Below are 27,859 nucleotides of genomic sequence, written 5' to 3'. Positions count from 1 at the left end.
TTTATCTTTCTTCCTCACAGGAACATGCCTGTCCTGTATTCCCTTCAACTGACACTTGAAAGCCTCCCACATGTCAGATGTTGATTTGCCCTCAAACATCCGCCCCCAATCTATGTTCTTCAGTTCCCGCCTAATATTGTCATAATTAGCCTTCCCCCAATTTAGCACATTCATCCTCGGACCACTCTTATCCTTGTCCACCAGTACTTTAAAACTTACTGAATTGTGGTCACTGTTACCGAAATGCTCCCCTACTGAAACATCTACCACCTGGCCGGGCTCATTCCCCAATACCAGGTCCAGTACCGCCCCTTCCCTAGTTGGACTGTTTACATATTGTTTTAAGAAGCCCTCCTGGATGCTCCTTACAAACTCTGCCCCGTCTAAGCCCCTGGCACTAAGTGAGTCCCAGTCAATATTGGGGAAGTTGAAGTCTCCCATCACCACAACCCTGTTGTTTTTACTCTTTTCCAAAATCTGTCTACCTATCTGCTCCTCTATCTCCCGCTGGCTGTTGGGAGGCCTGTAGTATACCCCCAACATTGTGACTGCACCCTTCTTATTCCTGATCTCTACCCATATAGCCTCACTGCCCTCTGAGGTGTCCTCTCGCAGTATAGCTGTGATATTCTCCCGAACAAGTAGCGCAACTCCGCCTCCCCTTTTACATCCCCCTCTATCCCGCCTGAAACATCTAAATCCTGGAACGTTTAGCTGCCAATCCTGCCCTTCCCTCAACCAGGTCTCTGTAATGGCAATAACATCATAGTTCCAAGTAGTAATCCAAGCTCTAAGTTCATCTGCCTTACCCGTAATGCTCCTTGCATTAAAACATATGCACTTCAGGCCACCAGACCCGCTGTGTTCAGCAACTTTTCCCCGTCTGCTCTGCCTCAGAGCCACACTGTCCCTATTCCCTAGTTCTCCCTCAATGCTCTCACCTTCTGACCTATTGCTCCCGTACCCACCCCCCTGCCATACTAGTTTAAACCCTCCCGTGTGACACTAGCAAACCTCGCGGCCAGTCCCACCCTTTCCTGCTCTTCCGCCTTGGGAAATTCCAGCCGATCCAAAAAGCCCATCATTCTCTCCCTCCCATCCGGGGGTTGAGCTTCATATAATTTTTTATAAAATGTCTTGAACACTCCATTCACTCTCTCCGCTCCCCGCTCCATCTCTCCTTCCTCATCCCTCACTCCCCCTATTTCCCTCGCTGCTCCCCTTTTCCTCAATTGGTGTGCCAGCAACTTGCTCGCCTTCTCCCCATATTCGTACTGTACACCCTGTGCCTTCCTCCATTGTGCCTCTGCAGTGCCCGTAGTCAGCAAGTCAAATTCTACATGTAACCTTTGCCTTTCCCTGTACAGTCCCTCCTCCGGTGCTTCCGCATATTGTCTGTCCACCCTCAAAAGTTCTTGCAGCAACCGCTCCCGTTCCTTACTCTCCTGCTTCCCTTTATGTGCCCTTATTGATATCAGCTCCCCTCTAACCACCGCCTTCAACGCCTCCCAGACCACTCCCACCTGGACCTCCCCATTATCATTGAGTTCCAAGTACTTTTCAATGCACCCCCTCAGCCTTAGACACACCCCCTCATCTGCCATTAGTCCCATGTCCATTCTCCAGGGTGGGCGCCCTCCTGTTTCCTCCCCTATCTCCAAGTCCACCCAGTGTGGAGCGTGATCCGAAATGGCTATAGCCGTATACTCCGTTCCCCTCACCTTCGGGATCAACGCCCTTCCCAGCACAAAAAAGTCTATTCGCGAGTAGACTTTATGGACATAGGAGAAAAACGAGAACTCCTTACTCCTAGGTCTGCTAAATCTCCACGGGTCTACACCTCCCATCTGCTCCATAAAATCTTTAAGTACCTTGGCTGCTGCCGGCCTCCTTCCAGTCCTGGACTTCGACCTATCCAGCCCTGGTTCCAACACCGTATTAAAATCTCCCCCCATTATCAGCTTTCCCATCTCTAGGTCCGGAATGCGTCCTAGCATCTGCCTCATAAAATTGGCATCATCCCAGTTCGGGGCATATACGTTTACCAAAACCACCGTCTCCCCCTGTAGTTTGCCACTCACCATCACGTATCTGCCCCCGTTATCCGCCACTATAGTCTTTGCCTCGAACATTACCCGCTTCCCCACTAATATAGCCACCCCCCTGTTTTTCGCATCTAGCCCCGAATGGAACACCTGCCCCACCCATCCTTTGCGTAGCCTAACCTGGTCTATCAGTTTCAGGTGCGTTTCCTGTAACATAACCACATCTGCCTTAAGTTTCTTAAGGTGTGCGAGTACCCGTGCCCTCTTTATCGGCCCGTTCAGCCCTCTCACGTTCCACGTGATCAGCCGGGTTGGGGGGCTTCCTACCCCCCCCCCCCCCCTTGTCGATTAGCCATCCCCTTTTTCCAGCTCCTCACCCGGTTCCCACGCAGCTGTATCTCCCCCAGGCGGTGCCCCCCCCGCCCATCCCCTCCTATACCAGCTCCCCCCTCTCCCCAGCAGCAGCAACCCAGTAATTCCCCCCTCCCACCCCCCCGCTAGACCCCCCGCTAGCGTAATTACTCCCCCCATGTTGCTCCCAGAAGTCAGCAAACTCTGGCCGACCTCGGCTTCCCCCCGTGACCTCGGCCATCAGTCAATATTATCCATCACTCAATAATATCCATCACCCAATAATATCCATCAGTCAACATTATCCATCACTCAATAATATCCATCATTCAATAATACCCATCACCCAATAATATCCATCACCCAATAATATTCATCACCCAACAATATCCATCACTCAACATTATCCATTGTCCAAAAATATCCATCACCCAATAATATCGATCACCCAATAATATCCATCACTCATCAGTATCCATTGTCCAATAATATCCATCACCCAATAATACCCATCACTCAACAGTATCCATCACTCAACAGTATCCATCACCCAACAATATCCATCACCCAATAATATCCATCACCCAAAAATATCCATCACCCAATAATATCCATCACTAAATAATATCCATCACTCAACAATACCCATCACTCAACAATATCCATCACCCAATAATATCCATCACCCAATAATATCCATCACTCAATAATATCCATCATTCAATAATACCCATCACCCAATAATATCCATCACTCAACAATATCCATCACCCAATAATATCCATCACCCAATAATATCCATCACTCAACAATATCCATCACTCAACAATATCCATCACTCAATAATATCCATCAGTCAACATTATCCATCACTCAATAATATCCATCATTCAATAATACCCATCACCCAATAATATCCATCACCCAATAATATCCATCACCCAATAATATTCATCACCCAACAATATCCATCACTCAACAGTATCCATTGTCCAAAATATCCATCACCCAATAATATCGATCACCCAATAATATCCATCACTCATCAGTATCCATTGTCCAATAATATCCATCACCCAATAATATCCATCACTCAACAATCACCCAATAATATACATCACTCAACAATATCCATCACTCAACAATATCCATCACTCAACAGTATCCATCACCCAATAATATCCATCACCCAATAATATTCATCACCCAATAATATCCATCACTCAACCAGTTGGATAACGAACTGGCTAACCGATAGAAGTCAGAGAGTGGTGGTGGATGGCAAATATTCAGCCAGTGGCGTACCGCTGGGATCAGTTCTGGGTCCTCTGCTGTTTGTGATTTTCATTAATGACTTGGATGAGGGAGTTGAAGGGTGGGTCAGTAAATTTGCAGACGATACGAAGATTGGTGGAGTTGTGGATAGTAAGGATGGCTGTTGTCGGCTGCAAAGAGACATAGATAGGATGCAGAGCTGGGCTGAGAAGTGGCAGATGGAGTTTAACCCTGAAAAGTGTGAGGTTGTCCATTTTGGAAGGACAAATATGAATGCGGAATATAGGGTTAACGGTAGAGTTCTTGGCAATGTGGAGGAGCAGAGAGATCTTGGGGTCTATGTTCATACATCTTTGAAAGTTGCCACTCAAGTGGATAGAGCTGTGAAGAAGGCCTATGGTGTGCTCGCGTTCATTAACAGAGGGATTGAATTTAAGAGCCGTGAGGTGATGATGCAGCTGTACAAAACTTTGGTAAGGCCACATTTGGAGTACTGTGTACAGTTCTGGTCGCCTCATTTTAGGAAGGATGTGGAAGCTCTGGAAAAGGTGCAAAGAAGATTTACCAGGATGTTGCCTGGAATGGAGAGTAGGTCTTACGAGGAAAGGTTGAGGGTGCTAGGCCTTTTCTCATTAGAGCGGAGAAGGATGAGGGGCGACTTGATAGAGGTTTATAAGATGATCAGGGGAATAGATAGAGTAGACAGTCAGAGACTTTTTCCCCGGGTGGAACACACCATTACAAGGGGACATAAATTTAAGGTGAAAGGTGGAAGATATAGGAGGGATATCAGAGGTAGGTTCTTTACCCAGAGAGTAGTGGGGGCATGGAATGCACTGCCTGTGGAAGTAGTTGAGTCGGAAACATTAGGGACCTTCAAGCAGCTATTGGATAGGTACATGGATGACGGTAAAATGATATAGTGTAGATTTATTTGTTCTTAAGGGCAGCACGGTAGCATTGTGGATAGCGCAATTGCTTCACAGCTCCATGGTCCCAGGTTCGATTCCGGCTTGGGTCATTGTCTGTGCGGAGTCTGCACGTCCTCCCCGTGTCTGCGTGGGTTTCCTCCGGGTGCTCCGGTTTCCTCCCACAGTCCAAAGATGTGCGGGTTAGGTGAATTGGCCAATGATAAATTGCCCTTAATGTCCAAATTGCCCTTGGTGTTGGGTGGAGGTGTTGAGTTTGGGTATGGTGCTCTTTCCAAGAGCCGGTGCAGACTCAAAGGGCCGAATGGCCTCCTTCTGCACTGTAAATTCAATGATGATCTATGATTAATCTAGGACAAAGGTTCGGCACAACATCGTGGGCCGAAGGGCCTGTTCTGTGCTGTATTTTCTATGTTCTATGTTCTATGTTCAACAGTATCCATTGTCCAAAAATATCCATCACCCAATAATATCCATCACCCAATAATATCCATCACTCATCAGTATCCATTGTCCAATAATATCCATCACCCAATAATACCCATCACTCAACAGTGTCCATCACTCAAAAATATCCATCACCCAATAATATACATCACTCAACAATATCCATCACTCAACAACATCCATCACTTAACAATATCCATCACCCAATAATATCCATCACCCAATAATATCCATCACTCAACAATATCCATCACTCAATAATACCCATCACCCAATAATATCCACCACTCATCAGTATCCATTGTCCAATAATATCCATCACCCAATAATATCCATCACTCAACAATATCCATCACTCAACAATATCCATCACCCAATATACATCACTCAACAATATCCATCACTCAACAATATCCATCACTCAACAATATCCATCACCCATTAATATCCATCACCCAATAATATCCATCACTCAACAATATCCATCACTCAACAATATCCATCACCCAATAATATCCATCACTCAATAATATTCATCACCCAATAGTATCCATCACAAAATAATATCCATCACCCAATAATATCCATCACCCAAAAATATCCATCACCCAATAATATTCATCACTCAGTAATATCCATCACTCAACAGTATCCATCACCCAACAATATCCATCACCCAATAATATCCATCACTCAGCAATATCCATCACCCAATAATATCCATCACCCAAAAATATCCATCACCCAATAATATCCATCACTCAATAATATCCATCACTCAACAATACCCATCACTCAACAATATCCATCACCCAATAATATCCATCACCCAATAATATCCATCACTCAATAATATCCATCATTCAATAATACCCATCACCCAATAATATCCATCACTCAACAATATCCATCACCCAATAATACCCATCACCCAATAATATCCATCACTCAACAATATCCATCACCCAATAATATCCATCACCCAATAATATCCATCACTCAACAATATCCATCACTCAACAATATCCATCACTCAACAGTATCCATCACCCAATAATATCCATCGTCCAATAATATCCATCACCCAATAATATTCATCATTCAACAGTATCCATCACCCAATAATATCCATCACTCAATAATATCCATCGTCCAATAATATCCATCACTCAATAATATCCATCACGCAACAGTATCCGTCGTCCAATAATATCCATCACTCAACAATATCCATCACTCAACAATATCCATCACCGAATAATATCCATCACTCAACAATATCCATCACTCAACAATGTCTATCAATCAATAATATCCATCACCCAATAATAACCATCATCAAATAATATCCACAACCAAATAATATCCATCACCAAATAATATCCATCACCCAATAATATCCATCACTCAACAATGTCTATCAACCAATAATATCCATCACTCAATAATATCCATCACCCAATAATATCCATCACCCAATAATATCCATCACTCAATAATAGCCATCACTCAACAGTAACCGTCGTCCAATAATACCCATCACTCAACAGTATCCATCACCCAATAATATCCATCACTCAACAATATCCGTCACCCAATAATATCCATCACCAAATAATATCCATCACCAAATAATATATCCATCACCCAACAATATCCATCACTCAACAATACCCATCACTCAACAGTATCCATCACCCAATAAAATCCATCTCTCAACAGTATCCATCACCCAATAATATCCATCACTCAATAATATCTATCACTCAACAGTATCCATCACTCAACAATATCCATCACTCAACAGTATCCATCACCCAATAATATCCATCGCTCAACAGTATCCATCACCCAATAATATCCATCACTCAACAGCATCCATCAGCCAATAATATCCATCACCCAATAATATCCATCACCCAATAATATCCATCATTCAACAGTATCCATCGCTCAATAATATCCATCACTCAACAATACCCTTCACTCAACAATATCCATCACCCAATAATATCCATCACCCAATAATATCCATCACCCAATAATATCCATCACCCAATAATAACCATCACCCAATAATATCCATCGCTCAACAGTATCCATCACCCAATAATATCCATCACCCAATAATATCCATCACCCAATAATATCCATCATTCACCAGTATCCATCGCTCAATAATATCCATCACTCAATAATATCCATCACCCAATAATATCCATCACTCAACAGTATCCATCGCTCAATAATATCCATCACTCAACCGTATCCATCACCCAATAATATCCATCACTCAACAGCATCCATCGCTCAATAATATCCATCACCCAATAATATCCATCACTCAACAGTATCCTTCACCCAACAATATCCTTCACCCAATAATATCCATCACCCAACAATATCCATCACTCAACAGTATCCATTGTCCAAAAATATCCATCACCCAATAATATCCATCACTCAACAATATCCATCACTCAACAATATCCATCACTCCACAATATCCATCACCCAATAATATCCATCATCCAATAATATTCATCACCCAATAGTATCCATCACAAAATAATATCCATCACAAAATAATATCCATCACCCAATAATATCCATCACTCAGCAATAACCATCACCCAATAATATCCATCACTCAATAATATCCATCACTCAACAGTATCCATCACCCAACAATATCCATCACTCAATAATATCCATCACTCAACAATATCCATCACTCAACAATACCCATCACCCAATAATATCCATTACCCAATAATATCCATCACCCAACAATATCCATCACCCAATAATATCCATCACCCAATAATATCCATCACCCAATAATATCCATCACCCAATAATATCCATCACCCAATAATATCCATCATTCAATAATATCCATCGTCCAATAATATCCATCACCCAATAATATCCATCATTCAACAGCATCCATCACTCAACAATATCCATCACTCAATAAAATCCATCACCCAATAATATCCATCACCCAATAATATCCATCACTCAACAATATCCATCACCCAATAATATCCTTCACCCAATAATATCCATCACCCAACAGTATCCATCACTCAACAGTATCCATTGTCCAAAAATATCCATCACCCAATAATATCCATCACTCAACAATATCCATCACTCAACAATATCCATCACCCAATAATATCCATCATCCAATAATATTCATCACCCAATAGTATCCATCACAAAATAATATCCATCACAAAATAATATCCATCACCCAATAATATCCATCCCTCAGCAATATCCATCACCCAATAATATCCATTACTCAATAATATCCATCACTCAACAGTATCCATCACCCAACAATATCCATCACTCAACAATACCCATCACTCAATAATATCCATCACTCAACAATATCCATCACTCAACAATATCCATCACCCAATAATATCCTTCACCCAATAATATCCATCACCCAACAATATCCATCACTCAACAGTATCCATTGTCCAAAAATATCCATCACCCAATAATATCCATCACTCAACAATATCCATCACTCAACAATATCCATCACCCAATAATATCCATCATCCAATAATATTCATCACCCAATAGTATCCATCACCCAATAATATCCATCACTCAACAATATCCATCACCCAACAATATCCATCACTCAATAATCTCCATCATTCAACAGCATCCATCACTCAACAATATCCATCACTCAATAAAATCCATCACCCAATAATATCCATCACCCAATAATATCCATCACTCAACAATATCCATCACCCAATAATATCCTTCACCCAATAATATCCATCACCCAACAATATCCATCACACAACATTATCCATTGTCCAAAAATATCCATCACCCAATAATATCCATCACTCAACAATATCCATCACTCAACAATATCCATCACCCAATAATATCCATCATCCAATAATATTCATCACCCAATAGTATCCATCACAAAATAATATCCATCACAAAATAATATCCATCACCCAATAATATCCATCACTCAGCAATATCCATCACCCAATAATATCCATCACTCAATAATATCCATCACTCAACAGTATCCATCACCCAACAATATCCATCACTCAACTATACCCATCACTTAATAATATCCATCACTCAACAATATCCATCACTCAACAATACCCATCACCCAATAATATCCATCACCCAATAATATCCATCACCCAATAATATCCATCACCCAATAATAACCATCACCCAATAATATCCATCGCTCAACAGTATCCATCACCCAATAATATCCATCACCCAATAATATCCATCACCCAATAATATCCATCATTCACCAGTATCCATCGCTCAATAATATCCATCACTCAATAATATCCATCACCCAATAATATCCATCACTCAACAGTATCCATCGCTCAATAATATCCATCACTCAATAATATCTATCACTCAACAGTATCCATCACTCAACAATATCCATCACTCAACAGTATCCATCACCCAATAATATCCATCGCTCAACAGTATCCATCACCCAATAATATCCATCACTCAACAGCATCCATCAGCCAATAATATCCATCACCCAATAATATCCATCACCCAATAATATCCATCATTCAACAGTATCCATCGCTCAATAATATCCATCACTCAACAATACCCTTCACTCAACAATATCCATCACCCAATAATATCCATCACCCAATAATATCCATCACCCAATAATATCCATCACCCAATAATAACCATCACCCAATAATATCCATCGCTCAACAGTATCCATCACCCAATAATATCCATCACCCAATAATAACCATCACCCAATAATATCCATCGCTCAACAGTATCCATCACCCAATAATATCCATCACCCAATAATATCCATCACCCAATAATATCCATCATTCACCAGTATCCATCGCTCAATAATATCCATCACTCAATAATATCCATCACCCAATAATATCCATCACTCAACCGTATCCATCACCCAATAATATCCATCACTCAACAGCATCCATCGCTCAATAATATCCATCACCCAATAATATCCATCACTCAACAGTATCCTTCACCCAACAATATCCTTCACCCAATAATATCCATCACCCAACAATATCCATCATTCAACAGTATCCATTGTCCAAAAATATCCATCACCCAATAATATCCATCACTCAACAATATCCATCACTCAACAATATCCATCACTCCACAATATCCATCACCCAATAATATCCATCATCCAATAATATTCATCACCCAATAGTATCCATCACAAAATAATATCCATCACAAAATAATATCCATCACCCAATAATATCCATCACTCAGCAATAACCATCACCCAATAATATCCATCACTCAATAATATCCATCACTCAACAGTATCCATCACCCAACAATATCCATCACTCAATAATATCCATCACTCAACAATATCCATCACTCAACAATACCCATCACCCAATAATATCCATTACCCAATAATATCCATCACCCAACAATATCCATCACCCAATAATATCCATCACCCAATAATATCCATCACCCAATAATATCCATCACCCAATAATATCCATCACTCAACAATATCCATCACCCAATAATATCCATCATTCAATAATATCCATCGTCCAATAATATCCATCACCCAATAATATCCATCATTCAACAGCATCCATCACTCAACAATATCCATCACTCAATAAAATCCATCACCCAATAATATCCATCACCCAATAATATCCATCACTCAACAATATCCATCACCCAATAATACCCTTCACCCAATAATATCCATCACCCAACAGTATCCATCACTCAACAGTATCCATTGTCCAAAAATATCCATCACCCAATAATATCCATCACTCAACAATATCCATCACTCAACAATATCCATCACCCAATAATATCCATCATCCAATAATATTCATCACCCAATAGTATCCATCACAAAATAATATCCATCACAAAATAATATCCATCACCCAATAATATCCATCCCTCAGCAATATCCATCACCCAATAATATCCATTACTCAATAATATCCATCACTCAACAGTATCCATCACCCAACAATATCCATCACTCAACAATACCCATCACTCAATAATATCCATCACTCAACAATATCCATCACTCAACAATATCCATCACCCAATAATATCCTTCACCCAATAATATCCATCACCCAACAATATCCATCACTCAACAGTATCCATTGTCCAAAAATATCCATCACCCAATAATATCCATCACTCAACAATATCCATCACTCAACAATATCCATCACCCAATAATATCCATCATCCAATAATATTCATCACCCAATAGTATCCATCACCCAATAATATCCATCACTCAACAATATCCATCACCCAACAATATCCATCACTCAATAATCTCCATCATTCAACAGCATCCATCACTCAACAATATCCATCACTCAATAAAATCCATCACCCAATAATATCCATCACCCAATAATATCCATCACTCAACAATATCCATCACCCAATAATATCCTTCACCCAATAATATCCATCACCCAACAATATCCATCACACAACATTATCCATTGTCCAAAAATATCCATCACCCAATAATATCCATCACTCAACAATATCCATCACTCAACAATATCCATCACCCAATAATATCCATCATCCAATAATATTCATCACCCAATAGTATCCATCACAAAATAATATCCATCACAAAATAATATCCATCACCCAATAATATCCATCACTCAGCAATATCCATCACCCAATAATATCCATCACTCAATAATATCCATCACTCAACAGTATCCATCACCCAACAATATCCATCACTCAACTATACCCATCACTTAATAATATCCATCACTCAACAATATCCATCACTCAACAATACCCATCACCCAATAATATCCATCACCCAATAATATCCATCACCCAACAATATCCATCACCCAATAATATCCATCACCCAATAATATCCATCACCCAATAATATCCATCACTCAACAATATCCATCACCCAATAATATCCATCATTCAATAATATCCATCGTCCAATAATATCCATCACCCAATAATATCCATCATTCAACAGCATCCATCACTCAACAATATCCATCACTCAATAAAATCTATCACCCAATAATATCCATCACCCAATAATATCCATCACTCAACAATATCCATCACCCAGCAATATCCATCACCCAATAATATCCATCACTCAACAATATCCATCACCCAATAATATCCATCATTCAATAATATCCATCGTCCAATAATATCCATCACCCAATAATATCCATCACCCAATAATATCCATCATTCAACAGCACCCATCACTCAACAATACCCATCACTCGATAAAATCCATCACCCAATAATATCCATCACTCAGCAATATCCATCACCCAATAATATCCATCACCCAATAATATCCATCACTCAACAGTATCCATCACCCAATAAAATGCATCACTCAACAATACACATCACTCAACAATATCCATCACCCAACAGTATCCATCACCCAATAATATCCATCACTCAATAATATCCATCACTCAACAATACCCATCACCCAATAATATCCATCACCCAATAATATCCATCACCCAATAATATCCATCACCCAATAATATCCATCACCCAATAATATCCATCACCCAATAATATCCATCATTCAATAATATCCATCGTCCAATAATATCCATCACCCAATAATATCCATCATTCAACAGCATCCATCACTCAACAATATCCATCACTCAATAAAATCTATCACCCAATAATATCCATCACCCAATAATATCCATCACTCAACAATATCCATCACCCAGCAATATCCATCACCCAATAATATCCATCACTCAACAATATCCATCACCCAATAATATCCATCATTCAATAATATCCATCGTCCAATAATATCCATCACCCAATAATATCCATCACTCAATAATATCCATCATTCAACAGCACCCATCACTCAACAATACCCATCACTCGATAAAATCCATCACCCAATAATATCCATCACTCAGCAATATCCATCACCCAATAATATCCATCACCCAATAATATCCATCACTCAACAGTATCCATCACCCAATAAAATGCATCACTCAACAATACACATCACTCAACAATATCCATCACCCAACAGTATCCATCACCCAATAATATCCATCACTCAATAATATCCATCACTCAACAATACCCATCACCCAATAATATCCATCACCCAATAATATCCATCACCCAATAATATCCATCACCCAATAATATCCATCACTCAACAATATCCATCACTCAATAAAATACATCACCCAATAATATCCATCACCCAATAATATCCATCACTCAACAATATCCATCACCCAATAATATCCATCATTCAATAATACCCATCACCCAATAATATCCATCACCCAATAATATCCATCACTCAACAATATCCATCACCCAATAATATCCATCATTCAATAATACCCATCAGTCAACAGTATCCATCACCCAATAAAATCCATCACCCAATAATATTCATCACTCAACAATATCCATCACTCAACAATATCCATCACCCAACAGTATCCATCACCCAATAATATTCATCACCCAATAATATTCATCACTCAATAATATCCATCACCCAACAATATCCATCACTCAACAATATCCATCACCCAACAGTATCCATCACCCAATAATATCCATCACTCAATAATATCCATCACTCAATAAAATCCATCACCCAATAATATCCATCACCCAATAATATCTATTACCCAATAATATCCATCACTCAACAATATCCATCACCCAATAATATCCATCATTCAATAATACCCATCACTCAACAATATCCATCACCCAACAGTATCCATCACCCAACAATATCCATCACTCAACAATATCCATCACCCAATAATATCCATCATTCAATAATACCCATCACTCAACAATATCCATCATTCAACAATATCCATCACCCAATAATATCCATCACTCAACAATATCCATCACTCAATAAAATCCATCACCCAACAATATCCATCACCCAATAATATCCATCACCCAATAATATCCATCACCCAACAATATCCATCACTCAACAATATCCTTCACTCAACAATATCCATCACTCAACAATATCCATCACTCAACAACATCCATCACCCAACAGTATCCATCACCCAATAATATCCATCACCCAATAATATCCATCACCCAATAATATCCATAATTCAATAATATCCATCACCCAATAATATCTATCACCCAATAATATCCATCACTCAACAATATCCATCACTCAACAATATCCATCACCCAATAATATCCATCACCCAATAATATCCATCACCCAATAATATCCATCACCCAATAATATCCATCACTCAATAACATCCATCACGCAACAATATCCATCGCTCAACAGTATCCATCACTCAACAATATCCATCACCCAATAATATCCATCACTCAACAATATCCTTCACTCAACAATATCCATCACTCAACAATATCCATCACCCAATAATATCCATCACCCAATAATATCCATCACTCAACAATATCCATCACTCAATAAAATCCATCACCCAATAATATCCATCACCCAACAATATCCATCACCCAACAATATCCATCACCCAATAATATCCATCACCCAATAATATCCATCACCCAATAATATCCATCACTCAACAATATCCATCACTCAACAGTATCCATCATCTGATAATAATCCATCCAGCTGTCATTGAACAGCCTCTTAACAGATTGCAACACCCAACTTCCAACAATCTACAAAGAATATCCAAACATTAACCATGCAATACAATTGAACGTCAAAGACCCAATATCAGCTTCGACCCCATTTAGCAGAGTAATCGTGACAAACACACTTCACCAGACAGTGCGGATCATTGGAGTAACGTTTTGAGGTGGGAGTAGAGGCCGGAATAAAAAGCTTTGAGAAATATTGCATCATCCTCCGAGAGCAGGGACGAAACGCGAGGAATTCGCGAGGAGCTGCATTCGGACGATGTGCTTAGGTATCCTACCCTGGCGACAGATTGCACGACCTGATGGGGAAATGGTGTCCTGCATTTCCCCCAGGCTCTTGGGCAGTGACGTTACCCACGGCTCTCCTTCTGTTGCAGGTTCCATGGTGTATCCGATAGCACTGCAGTGTGTGCTTTTACTTTAGATGACATTCAGAAGGCCTTCAACGGGCGTTACAGGCAGCTGAACAGAGACACACTTACTTGGTCGTTGCATCCCGCTGAAAATCTGGAACCGAGACCTGGAGCTGTGAGTTACGTTTCCTGTCCATAAAGCGATTCCTCCTCTTCTGATAAATGCCGAGACGCCGACCTGCAAGTTGTCATCGGAAGTGTTTCAAGGCCACGTTATAAAGTACATATTGGGCCATGACCCCCGAGCTCCCCAAATCGTGGGGGGAGAGGGGGCACCCCGGATGTGTGCTGGGCGGGGTTTCCCTACGGCGTGTCCCGGGTGGAGGTCTGTGCAAACGTCCCCTGGCTGTTGACCGTGGCCAGGAACTGTCCCAAAGTGCGATTTGAATCGGCAACTTTGGATGGTCCTGCCTGAGTTGGTTACCCAGAAAATGTCAGAGAACTCGATGGGGTAGAGAGGACTAAATTGCACGCCTAGGAAAGGGGTCAATTAACAAAAAACAAAGAAAATTACAGCACAGGAACAGGCCCTTCGGCCCTCCCAGCCTGCGCCGATCCTTTATCTAAACCTGTCGCCTATTTTCCAAGGATCTACTTCCCTCTGTTTCCCGCCCGTTCACATATCTGTTTAGATGCGTCTTGAATTATGCTACCGTGCCCGCCTCTACCACCTCCGCTGGCAAAGCGTTCCAGGCACCCTCCACCCTCTGCGTAAAAAGCTTTCCACGCACATCTCCCTTAAACTTTCCCCCTCTCACCTTGAAATCGTGACCCCTTGTAATTCACACCCCCACTCTTGGAAAAAGCTTGTTGCTATCCACCCTGTCCATACCTCTCATGATTTTGCAGACCTCAATCAGGTCCCCCCTCAACCTCCGTCCTTCCAACGAAAACAATCCTAATCTACTCAACCTCTCTTCATAGCTAGCACCCTCCATACCAGGCAACATCCTGGTGAACCTCCTCTGCACCCTCTCTAAAGCATCCACATCCTTCTGGTAATGTGGCGACCAGAACTGCACGCAGTATTCCAAAATGTGGCCTAACCAAAGTCCTATACAACTGTAACATGACCCGCCGACTCTTGTACAGGGTGGCGCAGTGGTTAGCACTGCTGCCTCACGTTGCCTATGACCCGGGTCACTGTCCGACTGGAGTTTGCGCATTCTCCCCGTGTCGGCGTGGGTTTCGCCCCCACAACCCCAAAAGATGTGCAGGGGAGGTGGATCGGCCGCGCTAAATTGCCCCTTAATTGGAGAAATGAAAAAGGATCAACAACAAAAATTTAAGGCATTAATAATAACCAGGGGGCACAGATTTAAGTTCAGGGGCGGGAGGGGATTTGAGGAGAATCCCTTTCACCCAGACGGTGTAGGGATTCGGGAAGTCGCCGCCTGGAAAGGGGGGGTCGAGCCGGGAACCCTCACAACATTTCAGAAGCGTTTGGGCGAGGCCCTGAAACCCCGTCGCCACACGCGGCCACGGACCAACTGCTGGGAAACGGGATCAGAACAGGCAGGTGCCTGAGGGCCGACACTGGGCCGATGGGCCGCTTTCCGTGCTGTGAAAACTCTTGGAGCTAATTGAAACCACTTCCTACTTCTGGGGAACTATTGGCCACCCGTGGGAGATCGCCCCCCCCACCCCCCTGCCCTCCCCAACACCCCCCAGATGAAGCACCTCTCGTGGAATCCTTCCGCCCCGCCCGCCCCGCCAGATTTCGACCCCTCACCCCTGATTCTCCCGCCCCGATACACACCCCGAGCCCCCCCGCCGCCCCCCCCACAACGGGGTTGGATACAGAGTACAGAGGTTCCGCCTCAATTCCTCTCGCCTCTCAGTGGGTGCGGTTGTGTTCTCTCTCATCCCTCACCTCTCGCCTCTGTGACCCCGGTTTCTGCAGTGCAGCACCAAGCCGTCGATGGATTTGACCCTGAACCGGGTGAAAGACCTTTTCATGATGGACCAGGCCGTGCAGCCCGTAGGCCGGCGACCACAGCTGGTGAATCTGAAGGAGCAGTACGTGAAGATAGCCGTGGACACGGTACGCTCCCTCAACGCAGTGAGACACAGAGTGATGTTTCTAATTACAGGTGAGCAGCACTGACCCCTGACAACCAGCAAGATGCTATCAGGAAACAATCAACTCCTTTACTCATCTTGTGAGAATCAAGGCAGGATCTTAGCACAAGTCAATGCCAGGAATCAAACACTCCCAGGACAGGTACAGCACGGGGTTCGACACAGAGTAACGCTCCCTCTACACTGTCCCCATCAAACACTCCCAGGACAGGTACAGCATGGGGTTAGATACAGAGTAAAGCTCCCTCTACACTGTCCCCATCAAACACTCCCAGGACAGGTACAGCACGGGGTTCGACACAGAGTAACGCTCCCTCTACACTGTCCCCATCAAACACTCCCAGGACAGGTACAGCATGGGGTTAGATACAGAGTAAAGCTCCCTCTACACTGTCCCCATCAAACACTCCCAGGACAGGTACAGCACGGGGTTAGATACAGAGTAAAGCTCCCTCTACACTGTCCCCATCAAACACTCCCAGGACAGGGACAGCACGGGGTTAGATACAGAGTAAAGCTCCCTCGACAATGTCCCCATCAAACACTCCCAGGACAGGTACAGCACGGGGTTAGATACAGTGGAAAGCTCCCTCGACACTGTCCCCATCAAACACTCCCAGGACAGGTACAGCACGGGGTTAGATACAGAGTAAAGCTCCCTCTACATTGCCCCCATCAAACACTCCCAGGACAGGTACAGCACGGGGTTCGATACAGAGTAAAGCTCCCTCGACAATGTCCCCATCAAACACTCCCAGGACAGGTACAGCACGGGATTAGATACAGAGGAAAGCTCCCTCGACACTGTCCCCATCAAACACTCCCAGGACAGGTACAGCACGGGGTTAGATACAGAGTAAAGCTCCCTCTACACTGTCCCCATCAAACATTCCCAGGACAGGTACAGCATGGGGTTAGATACAGAGTAAAGCTCCCTCTACACTGTCCCCCATCAAACACTCCCAGGACAGGTACAGCACGGGGTTAGATACAGAGTAAAGCTCCCTCTACACTGTCCTCATCAAACACTCCCAGGACAGGTACAGCACGGGGTTAGATACAGAGTAAAGCTCCCTCTACACTGTCCTCATCAAACACTCCCAGGACAGGTACAGCACGGGGTTAGATACAGAGTAAAGCTCCCTCTACACTGTCCCCATCAAACACTCCCAGGACAGGTACAGCACGGGGTTTGATAGGGGGGGGCAATTGAAGGTCTGGATTCCCTCCGAGTTCCCATTTGCCCCAGCCCCGTGACGATCGGACCCTGTGTAGGGGCGAGGGTCGGACGGGAAGCCCACCCCTGGCCCCAGTTAATGGCCGTTTCCCGCCCGGCTTCAGTTTTTAGGCAGGTGCGAAACCCGACAGGGAACAGATTCGGGATCCGGCTGGGAAAGGCCGGGGCGGAGGGGGGAGTGGAGGGTGTTGGGGGGGGGGTCCTCCTGAAAGAGGGGCGGACGTCTCCCCCTAGCCTGGAGCCAAGAGAGGCTCATTCGAGTGCAAAATAGCTGCGGGGTGCTCCGAGCCGGTTGGGCCGCGTGTCCCCCTACCTGCCCCGCCGCTGACCCTTCGGAACGGCGGGACGCGAGACCGCCGTCCGGCATGTCGAGGTCTCCGCGGATCCCGGCTGGGCTGGGATTCTGGCCGGCGGTTTGGTCGTGGGAACTGAGGCGGGGTATCGGGGGGGGGGGGTGATGTCTCCGCTGCCGTGCCCGATCTGACTTTGCTCTCTTCCCTCGGCAGCCGGCGGTTTCCTGCACAAGGCCCTGAACGTGGACGGCGCCCCTCACATCATCGAGGAGATCCAGCTGTTCCCGGCCCCACAGACTGTGCACCGCCTCGTGCTCTCGTCCGGAAAGGTCAGCGGCCCTCGCTCCCTCGCCGCCCCGCGCTTTTGGCCCGCCCGGTCGTGAAGGCAGCCGTTGGCCTGTCGGTCGGTCAGGGAGCGAAACCTCACCCCCACCGCCTGGTGTGCTGACACCCCGTCCCGACTGACAGGGAGCTACAAGCGGAGGTGCAGCGCGTTGCCGTGGCGTTGATAGTCACAGCTGTCAGGCAGGAGGATAGCAACTGGCATGAAGTGGAATCAATCCGGGTTCAATCTTATTTCCAAATGCTATACCTGTCCTGGGAGTGTTTGATGGGGACAGTGTAGAGGGAGCTTTACTCTGTATCTAACCCCGTGCTGTACCTGTCCTGGGAGAGTTTGATGGGGACAGTGTAGAGGGAGCTTTACTCTGTATCTAACCCCGTGCTGTACCTGTCCTGGGAGTGTTTGATGTGGACAGTGTGGATGGAGCTTTACTCTGTATCTAACCCTGTGCTGTACCTGTCCTGGGAGTGTTTGATGGGGACAGTGTAGAGGGTGCTTTACTCTGTATCTAACCCCGTGCTGTACCTGTCCTGGGAGTGTTTGATGGGGACAGTATAGAGGGAGCTTTACTCTGTATCTAACCCTGTGCTGTACCTGTCCTGGGAGTGTTTGATGGGGACAGTGTAGAGGGAGCTTTACTCTGTGTCTAACCCCGTGCTGTACCTGTCCTGGGAGTGTTTGATGGGGACAGTGTAGAGGGAGCTTTACTCTGTATCTAACCCTGTGCTGTACCTGTCCTGGGAGTGTTTGATGGGGACAGTGTAGAGGGAGCTTCAATCTGTATCGAACCCGTTCTGTACCTGTCCTGGGAGTGTTTGATGGTGACAGTGCAGAGGGAGCTTTACTCTGTAACTAACCCCGTGCTGTACCTGTCCTGGGAGTGTTTGATGGGGACAGTGTAGAGGCAGCTTTACTCTGTATCTAACCCCGTGCTGTACCTGTCCTGGGAGCGTTTGATGGGGACAGTGTAGAGGGAGCGTTGCTCTGCATCGAACCCCATGATGTACCTGTCCTGGGTGTGTTTGATGGGGACAGTGTAGAGGCAGCTTTACTCTGTATCTAACCCCGTGCTGTACCTGTCCTGGGTGTGTTTGATGGGGACTGTGTAGAGGGAGGTTTACTCTGTATCTAACCCAGTGCTGTACCTGTCCTGGGAGTGTTTGATGGTGACAGTGCAGAGGGAGCTTTACTCTGTAACTAACCCCGTGCTGTACCTGTCCTGGGAGTGTTTGATGGGGACAGTGTAGAGGCAGCTTTACTCTGTATCTAACCCCGTGCTGTACCTGTCCTGGGAGCGTTTGATGGGGACAGTGTAGAGGGAGCGTTGCTCTGCATCGAACCCCATGATGTACCTGTCCTGGGTGTGTTTGATGGGGACAGTGTAGAGGCAGCTTTACTCTGTATCTAACCCCGTGCTGTACCTGTCCTGGGTGTGTTTGATGGGGACAGTGTAGAGGGAGCTTTACTCTGTATCTAACCCCGTGCTGTACCTGTCCTGGGTGTGTTTGATGGGGACAGTGTAGAGGGAGCTTTTCTCTGTATCTAAGCCTGTGCTGTACCTGCCCTGGGAGTGTTTGTGGGGACAGTGTCGAGGCAGCTTTACTCTGTATCTAACCCCGTGCTATACCTGTCCTGGGAGTGTTTGATGGGGACAGTGTAGAGGGGGCTTTACTCTGTATCTAACCCCGTGCTGTACCTGTCCTGGGTGTGTTTGATGGGGGGAGTGTAGAGAGTGCTTTACTATGTATCTAACCCCGTACTGCACCTGTCCTGGGTGTGTTTGATGGGGACAGTGTAGAGGGAGCTTTACTCAGTATCTAACCCCGTGCTGTCATTGTCCTGGGAGTGTTTGATGGGGACAGTGTAGAGGGAGCTTTACTCTGTATCTAACCCCGTGCTGTACCTGTCCTGGGAGTGTTTGGTGGGGACAGTGTAGAGGGGGCTTTACTCTGTATCTAACCCCGTGCTGTACCTGTCCTGGGAGTGTTTGATGGGGACAGTGTAGAGGGAGCTTTACTCTGTATCTAACCCCGTGCTGTACCTGTCCTGGGAGTGTTTGATGGGGACAGTGTAGAGGGAGATTTACTCTGTATCTAACCCCGTGCTGTACCTGTCCTGGGAGTGTTTGATGGGGACAGTGTAGAGGGAGATTTACTCTGTATCTAACCCCGTGCTGTACCTGTCCTGGGAGTGTTTGATGGGGACAGTGTACATAGAACATAGAACATAGAACAATACAGCGCAGTACAGGCCCTTCGGCCCACGATGTTGCACCGAAACAAATGCCATCTAACCTACACTGTGCCATTATCATCCATATGTTTATCCAATAAACTTTTAAATGCCCTCAATGTTGGCGAGTTCACTACTGTAGCAGGTAGGGCATTCCACGGCCTCACTACTCTTTGCGTAAAGAACCTACCTCTGACCTCTGTCCTATATCTATTACCCCTCAGTTTAAAGTTATGTCCCCTCGTGCCAGCCATATCCATCCGCGGGAGAAGGCTCTCACTGTCCACCCTATCCAACCCCCTGATCATTTTGTATGCCTCTATTAAGTCTCCTCTTAACCTTCTTCTCTCCAACGAAAACAACCTCAAGTCCATCAGCCTTTCCTCATAAGATTTTCCCTCCATACCAGGCAACATCCTGGTAAATCTCCTCTGCACCCGCTCCAAAGCCTCCACGTCCTTCCTATAATGCGGTGACCAGAACTGTACGCAATACTCCAAATGCGGCCGTACCAGAGTTCTGTACAGCTGCAACATGACCTCCCGACTCCGGAACTCAATCCCTCTACCAATAAAGGCCAACACTCCATAGGCCTTCTTCACAACCCTATCAACCTGGGTGGCAACTTTCAGGGATCTATGTACATGGACACCTAGGTCCCTCTGCTCATCCACACTTTCAAGGACTTTACCATTAGCCAAATATTCCGCATTCCTGTTATTCCTTCCAAAATGAATCACCTCACACTTCTCTACATTAAACTCCATTTGCCACCTCTCAGCCCAGCTCTGCAGCTTATCTATATCCCTCTGTAACCTGCTACATCCTTCCACACTATCGACAACACCACCGACTTTAGTATCGTCTGCAAATTTACTCACCCACCCTTGTGACTGTACTCCATTCTGAACATTTCCCATCAACCACCACCCTCTGTCTTCTTTCAGCTAGCCAATTTCTGATCCACATCTCTAAATCACCCTCAATCCCCAGCCTCCGTATTTTTTGCAATAGCCTACCGTGGGGAACCTTATCAAACGCTTTGCTGAAATCCATATACACCACATCAACTGCTCTACCCTCGTCTACCTGTTCAGTCACCTTCTCAAAAAACTCAATAAGGTTTGTGAGGCATGACTTACCCTTCACAAAGCCATGCTGACTATCCCTGATCATATTATTCCTATCTAGATGATTATAAATCTTGTCTCTTATAATCCCCTCCAAGACTTTACCCACTACAGACGTGAGGCTCACCGGTCTATAGTTGCCGGGGTTGTCTCTGCTCCCCTTTTTGAACAAAGGGACCACATTTGCTGTCCTCCAGTCCTCTGGCACTATTCCTGTAGCCAATGATGACATAAAAATCAAAGCCAAAGGCCCAGCAATCTCTTCCCTGGCCTCCCAGAGAATCCTAGGATAAATCCCATCAGGTCCCGGGGACTTATCTATTTTCAGCCTGTCCAGAATTGCCAACACCTCTTCCCTACGTACCTCAATGCCATCTATTCTATTAGCCTGGGGCTCAGCATTCTCCTCCACAACATTATCTTTTTCCTGAGTGAATACTGACGAAAAATATTCATTTAGTATCTCGCCTATCTCTTCAGACTCCACACACAATTTCCCATCCCTGTCCTTGACTGGTCCTACTCTTTCCCTAGTCATTCGCTTATTCCTGACATACCTATAGAAAGCTTTTGGGTTTTCCTTGATCCTTCCTGCCAAATACTTCTCATGTCCCCTCCTTGCTCGTCTTAGCTCTCTCTTTAGATCCTTCCTCGCCAACTTGTAACTATCCATCGCCCCAACCGAAACTTCACACCTCATCTTCACATAGGCCTCCTTCTTCCTCTTAACAAGAGATTCCACTTCCTTGGTAAACCACGGTTCCCTCGCTCGACGCCTTCCTCCCTGTCTGACCGGTACATACTTATCAAGAACACGCAGTAGCTGATCCTTGAACAAGCCCCACTTATCCAGTGTGCCCAACACTTGCAGCCTACTTCTCCACCTTATCCCCCCCAAGTCACGTCTAATGGCATCATAATTGCCCTTCCCCCAGCTATAACTCTTGCCCTGCGGTGTATACTTATCCCTTTCCATCATTAACGTAAACGTCACCGAATTGTGGTCACTGTCCCCAAAGTGCTCTCCTACCTCCAAATCCAACACCTGGCCTGGTTCATTACCCAAAACCAAATCCAACGTGGCCTCGCCTCTTGTTGGCCTGTCAACATATTGTTTCAGGAAACCCTCCTGCACACACTGTACAAAAAACGACCCATCTATTGTACTCGAACTATATCTTTTCCAATCAATATTTGGAAAGTTAAAGTCTCCCATAATAACTACCCTGTTACTTTCGCTCATATCCAGAATCATCTTCGCCATCCTTTCCTCTACATCCCTAGAATTATTAGGAGGCCTATAAAAAACTCCCAACAGGGTGACCTCTCCTTTCCTGTTTCTAACTTCAGCCCATACTACCTCGGAAGAAGAGTCCCCATCTAGCATCCTCTCCGCCACCGTAATACTGCTCTTGACTAGCAGCGCCACACCTCCCCCTCTTTTGCCTCCTTCTCTGAGCTTACTGAAACACCTAAACCCCGGAACCTGCAACATCCATTCCTGTCCCTGCTCTATCCATGTCTCCGAAATGGCCACAACATCGAAGTCCCAGGTACCAACCCATGCTGCCAGTTCCCCTACCTTGTTTCGTATACTCCTGGCATTGAAGTAGACACACTTCAAACCACCTACCTGAACACTGGCCCCCTCCTGCGACGCCAAATCTGTGCTCCTGACCTCTATACTCTCATTCTCCCTTACCCTAAAACTACAATCCAGGTTCCCATGCCCCTGCTGCATTAGTTTAAACCCCCCCAAAGAGCACTAACAAATCTCCCCCCCCAGGATATTTGTGCCCCTCAGGTTCAGATGTAGACCATCCTGTCTGTAGAGGTCCCACCTTCCCCAGAAAGAGCCCCAGTTATCCAAAAATCTGAATCCCTCCCGCCTGCACCATCCCTGTAGCCATGTGTTTAAATGCTCTCTCTCCCTATTCCTCATCTCACTATCACGTGGCACGGGCAACAACCCAGAGATAACAACTCTGTTTGTTCTAGTTCTGAGCTTCCATCCTAGCTCCCTGAAAGCCTGCCTGACATCCTTGTCCCCTTTCCTACCTATGTCGTTAGTGCCAATGTGGACCACGACTTGGGGCTGTTCCCCCTCCCCCTAAGGACCCGGAAAACACGATCCGAGACATCACGTACCCTTGCACCTGGGAGGCAACATACGAAACGCGAGTCTCTCACGCTCCCACAAAATCTCCTATCTGTGCCCCTGACTATAGAGTCCCCAATTACTAATGCTCTGCTCCTCTCCCCCCTTCCCTTCTGAGCAACAGGGACAGACTCCGTGCCAGAGGCCCGTACCCCATGGCTTACCCCTGGTAAGTCCCCCCCCCCACAAGTATCCAAAGCGGTATACTTGTTTCTCAGGGGAACGACCGCAGGGGATCCCTGCACTGACTGCTTTTTCCCAGTCCCTCTTACAGTTACCCACCTATCTCCAATCTTTGGTGTAACTAATTCCCTGAAGCTGCTATCTATGACCCCTTCTGCCTCCCGAATGATCCGAAGTTCTTCCAACTCCAGCTCCAGTTCCCTAACTCGGTCTTGGAGGAGCTGGAGATGGCAGCACTTCCTGCAGGTAAAATCAGCAGGGATACTAACTGCATCCCTCACCTCAAACATCCTGCAGGAGGAACATTGCACTCCCTTCCCTGCCATTCCTCTAACCTTCTACCAAGATCTGGCTAACAACTAACTTAAATTTTTATAAAAAATAATAATAATATAATAAAATATGGTACTTACCTCAGACCAATGGGTTTTATTATGAGGTTAGAGGAGGAGGGCGGGTGGGAGACACTACACGTGTAGTGTCTCGGGTTTCCTCTCCACCAGAATTTATTGGGGAGGGTCTTCCCAGACGTCCGCGGGTCGACTTCCTGTTCCCGCCTAAAAAACTAATTTAAAAAAAAAAGAAAAATTCTCAGCTCCTGCTGAAATTGACTAACCAGCCAGCTCCACTGCCGCCGAAATCGACTGGCCTGCCCCTGCAAAGACAAGTGCTTTTAAAGGTTGACTTACCTCCCAGCAACCTCCTTCCGCAATGCTCCCGCTGAAACTGACTCACCAGCTGTTCTCACGCCGAAATCGACTGTAGAGGGAGCTTTACTCTGTATCTAACCCCATGCTGTACCTGTCCTGGGAGTGTTTGATGGGGACAGTGTAGAGGGAGCTTTACTCTGTATCTAACCCCGTGCTGTACCTGTCCTGGGAGTGTTTGATGGGGACAGTGTAGAGGGAGCTTTACTCTGTATTTAACCCCGTGTTGTACCTGTCCTGGGAGTGTTTGATGGGGACAGTGTAGAGGGAGGTTTACTCTGTATTTAACCCCGTGCTGTACCTGTCCTGGGAGTGTTTGATGGGGACAGTGTAGAGGGAGCTTTACTCTGTATCTAACCCCGTGCTGTACCTGTCCTGGGAGTGTTTGATGGGGACAGTGTAGAGGGAGCTTTACTCTGTATCTGACCCTGTGCTGTACCTGTCCTGGGAGTGTTTGATGGGGACAGTGTAGAGGCAGCTTTACTCTGTGTCTAACCCCGTGCTGTTCCTGTCCTGGGAGTTTTTGATGGGGACAGTGTAGAGGGAGCTTTACTCTGTGTCTAACCCCGTGCTGTACCTGTCCTGGGAGTGTTTGATGGGGACAGTGTAGGGGGAGCTTTACTCTGTATCTAAGCCCGTGCTGTACCTGTCCTGGGAATGTTTGATGGGGACAGTGTGGAGGGAGCTTCACTCTGTATCTAACCCCGTGCTGTACCTGTCCTGGGAGTGTTTGATGGGGACAGTGTAGAGGGAGCTTTACTCTGTGTCTAACCCCGTGCTGTACCTGTCCTTCGAGTGTTTGATGGGGACAGTGTAGAGGGAGCTTTACTCTGTATCTAACCCCGTGCTGTACCTGTCCTGGGAGTGTTTGATGGGTCAGTGTAGAGGGAGCTTTACTCTGTATCTAACCCCGTGCTGTACCTGTCCTGGGAGAGTTTGATGGAGACAGTGTAGAGGGAGCTTTACTCTGTATCTAACCCCGGGCTATACCTGTCCTGGGGGTGTTTGATGGGGACAGTGTAGAGGGAGCTTTACTCTGTATCTAACCCCGTACTGTACCTGTCCTGGGAGAGATTGATGGAGACAGTGTAGAGGGAGCATTATTCTGTATCTAACCCCGTGCTGTACCTGTCCTGGGACTGTTTGATGGGGACAGTGTAGAGGGAGCTTTACTCTGTATCTAACCCTGTGCTGTACCTGTCCTGGGAGTGTTTGATGGGGACAGTGTAGAGGGAGCTTTACTCTGTATCGAACCCCATGCTGTACCTGTCCTTGGAGTGTTTGATGGGGACAGTGTAGAGGGAGCTTTACTCTGTATCTAACCCGTACTGTACCTGTCTTGGGAGTGTCTGATGGGGACAGTGTAGAGGGAGCTTTACTCTGTATCTAACCCGTGCTGTACCTGTCCTGGGAGTGTTTGATGGGGACAGTGCAGAGGGAGCTTTACTCTGTGTCGAACCCCATGCTGTACCTGTCCTGGGAATGTTTGATGGGGTCAGTGTAGAGGGAGCTTTACTCTGTATCTAACCCCGTGCTGTACCTGTCCTGGGACTGTTTGATGGGGACAGTGTAGAGGGAGCTTTACTCTGTATCTAACCCTGTGCTGTACCTGTCCTGGGAGTGTTTGATGGGGACAGTGTAGAGGGAGCTTTACTCTGTATCTAACCCCGTGCTGTACCTGTCCTTGGAGTGTTTGATGGGGACAGTGTAGAGGGAGCTTTACTCTGTATCTAACCGGTACTGCACCTGTCTTGGGAGTGTCTGATGGGGACAGTGTAGAGGGAGCTTTACTCTGTATCTAACCCGTGCTGTACCTGTCCTGGGAGTGTTTGATGGGGACAGTGCAGAGGGAGCTTTACTCTGTGTCTAACCCCATGCTGTACCTGTCCTGGGAGTGTTTGATGGGGTCAGTGTAGAGGGAGCTTTACTCTGTATCTAACCCCGTGCTGTACCTGTCCTGGGAGTGTTTGATGGGGACAGGGTAGAGGGAGCTTTACTCTGTATCTAACCCCGTGCTGTACATGTCCTGGGAGTGTTTGATGGGGACAGTGTAGAGGGAGCTTTACTCTGTATCTAACTCCGTGCTGTACCTGCCCTGGGAGTGTTTGATGGGGACAGTGTAGAGGGAGTTTTACTCTGTATCTAACCCCGTGCTGTACCTGTCCTGGGAGTGTTTGATGGGGACAGTGTAGAGGGAGCTATACTCTGTATCTAACCCCGTGCTGTA

At 45.4% G+C, this 27,859-nt stretch overlaps 1 protein-coding gene across 1 annotated transcript in view; it reads left to right on the top strand.

The window, feature by feature from the left end:
* The window catches only part of LOC140402943 (semaphorin-4B-like), a 130,730-nt gene that overhangs the window by 44,861 nt on the left and 58,010 nt on the right, over positions 1 to 27,859 (top strand). The window contains exons 8-10 of the mRNA XM_072490585.1: positions 15,232 to 15,382; positions 17,171 to 17,360; positions 19,093 to 19,208. Coding sequence (XP_072346686.1) covers positions 15,232 to 15,382; positions 17,171 to 17,360; positions 19,093 to 19,208 — 457 coding nt within the window. The remainder of the gene's footprint in view (positions 1 to 15,231; positions 15,383 to 17,170; positions 17,361 to 19,092; positions 19,209 to 27,859) is intronic.

This window comes from Scyliorhinus torazame, chromosome 26, assembly GCF_047496885.1.
Source record: "Scyliorhinus torazame isolate Kashiwa2021f chromosome 26, sScyTor2.1, whole genome shotgun sequence".
NCBI lineage: Eukaryota > Metazoa > Chordata > Chondrichthyes > Carcharhiniformes > Scyliorhinidae > Scyliorhinus > Scyliorhinus torazame.
Note: the sequence above shows the minus strand (reverse complement) of the source record. Positions and strands in the feature narration are given on the sequence as shown.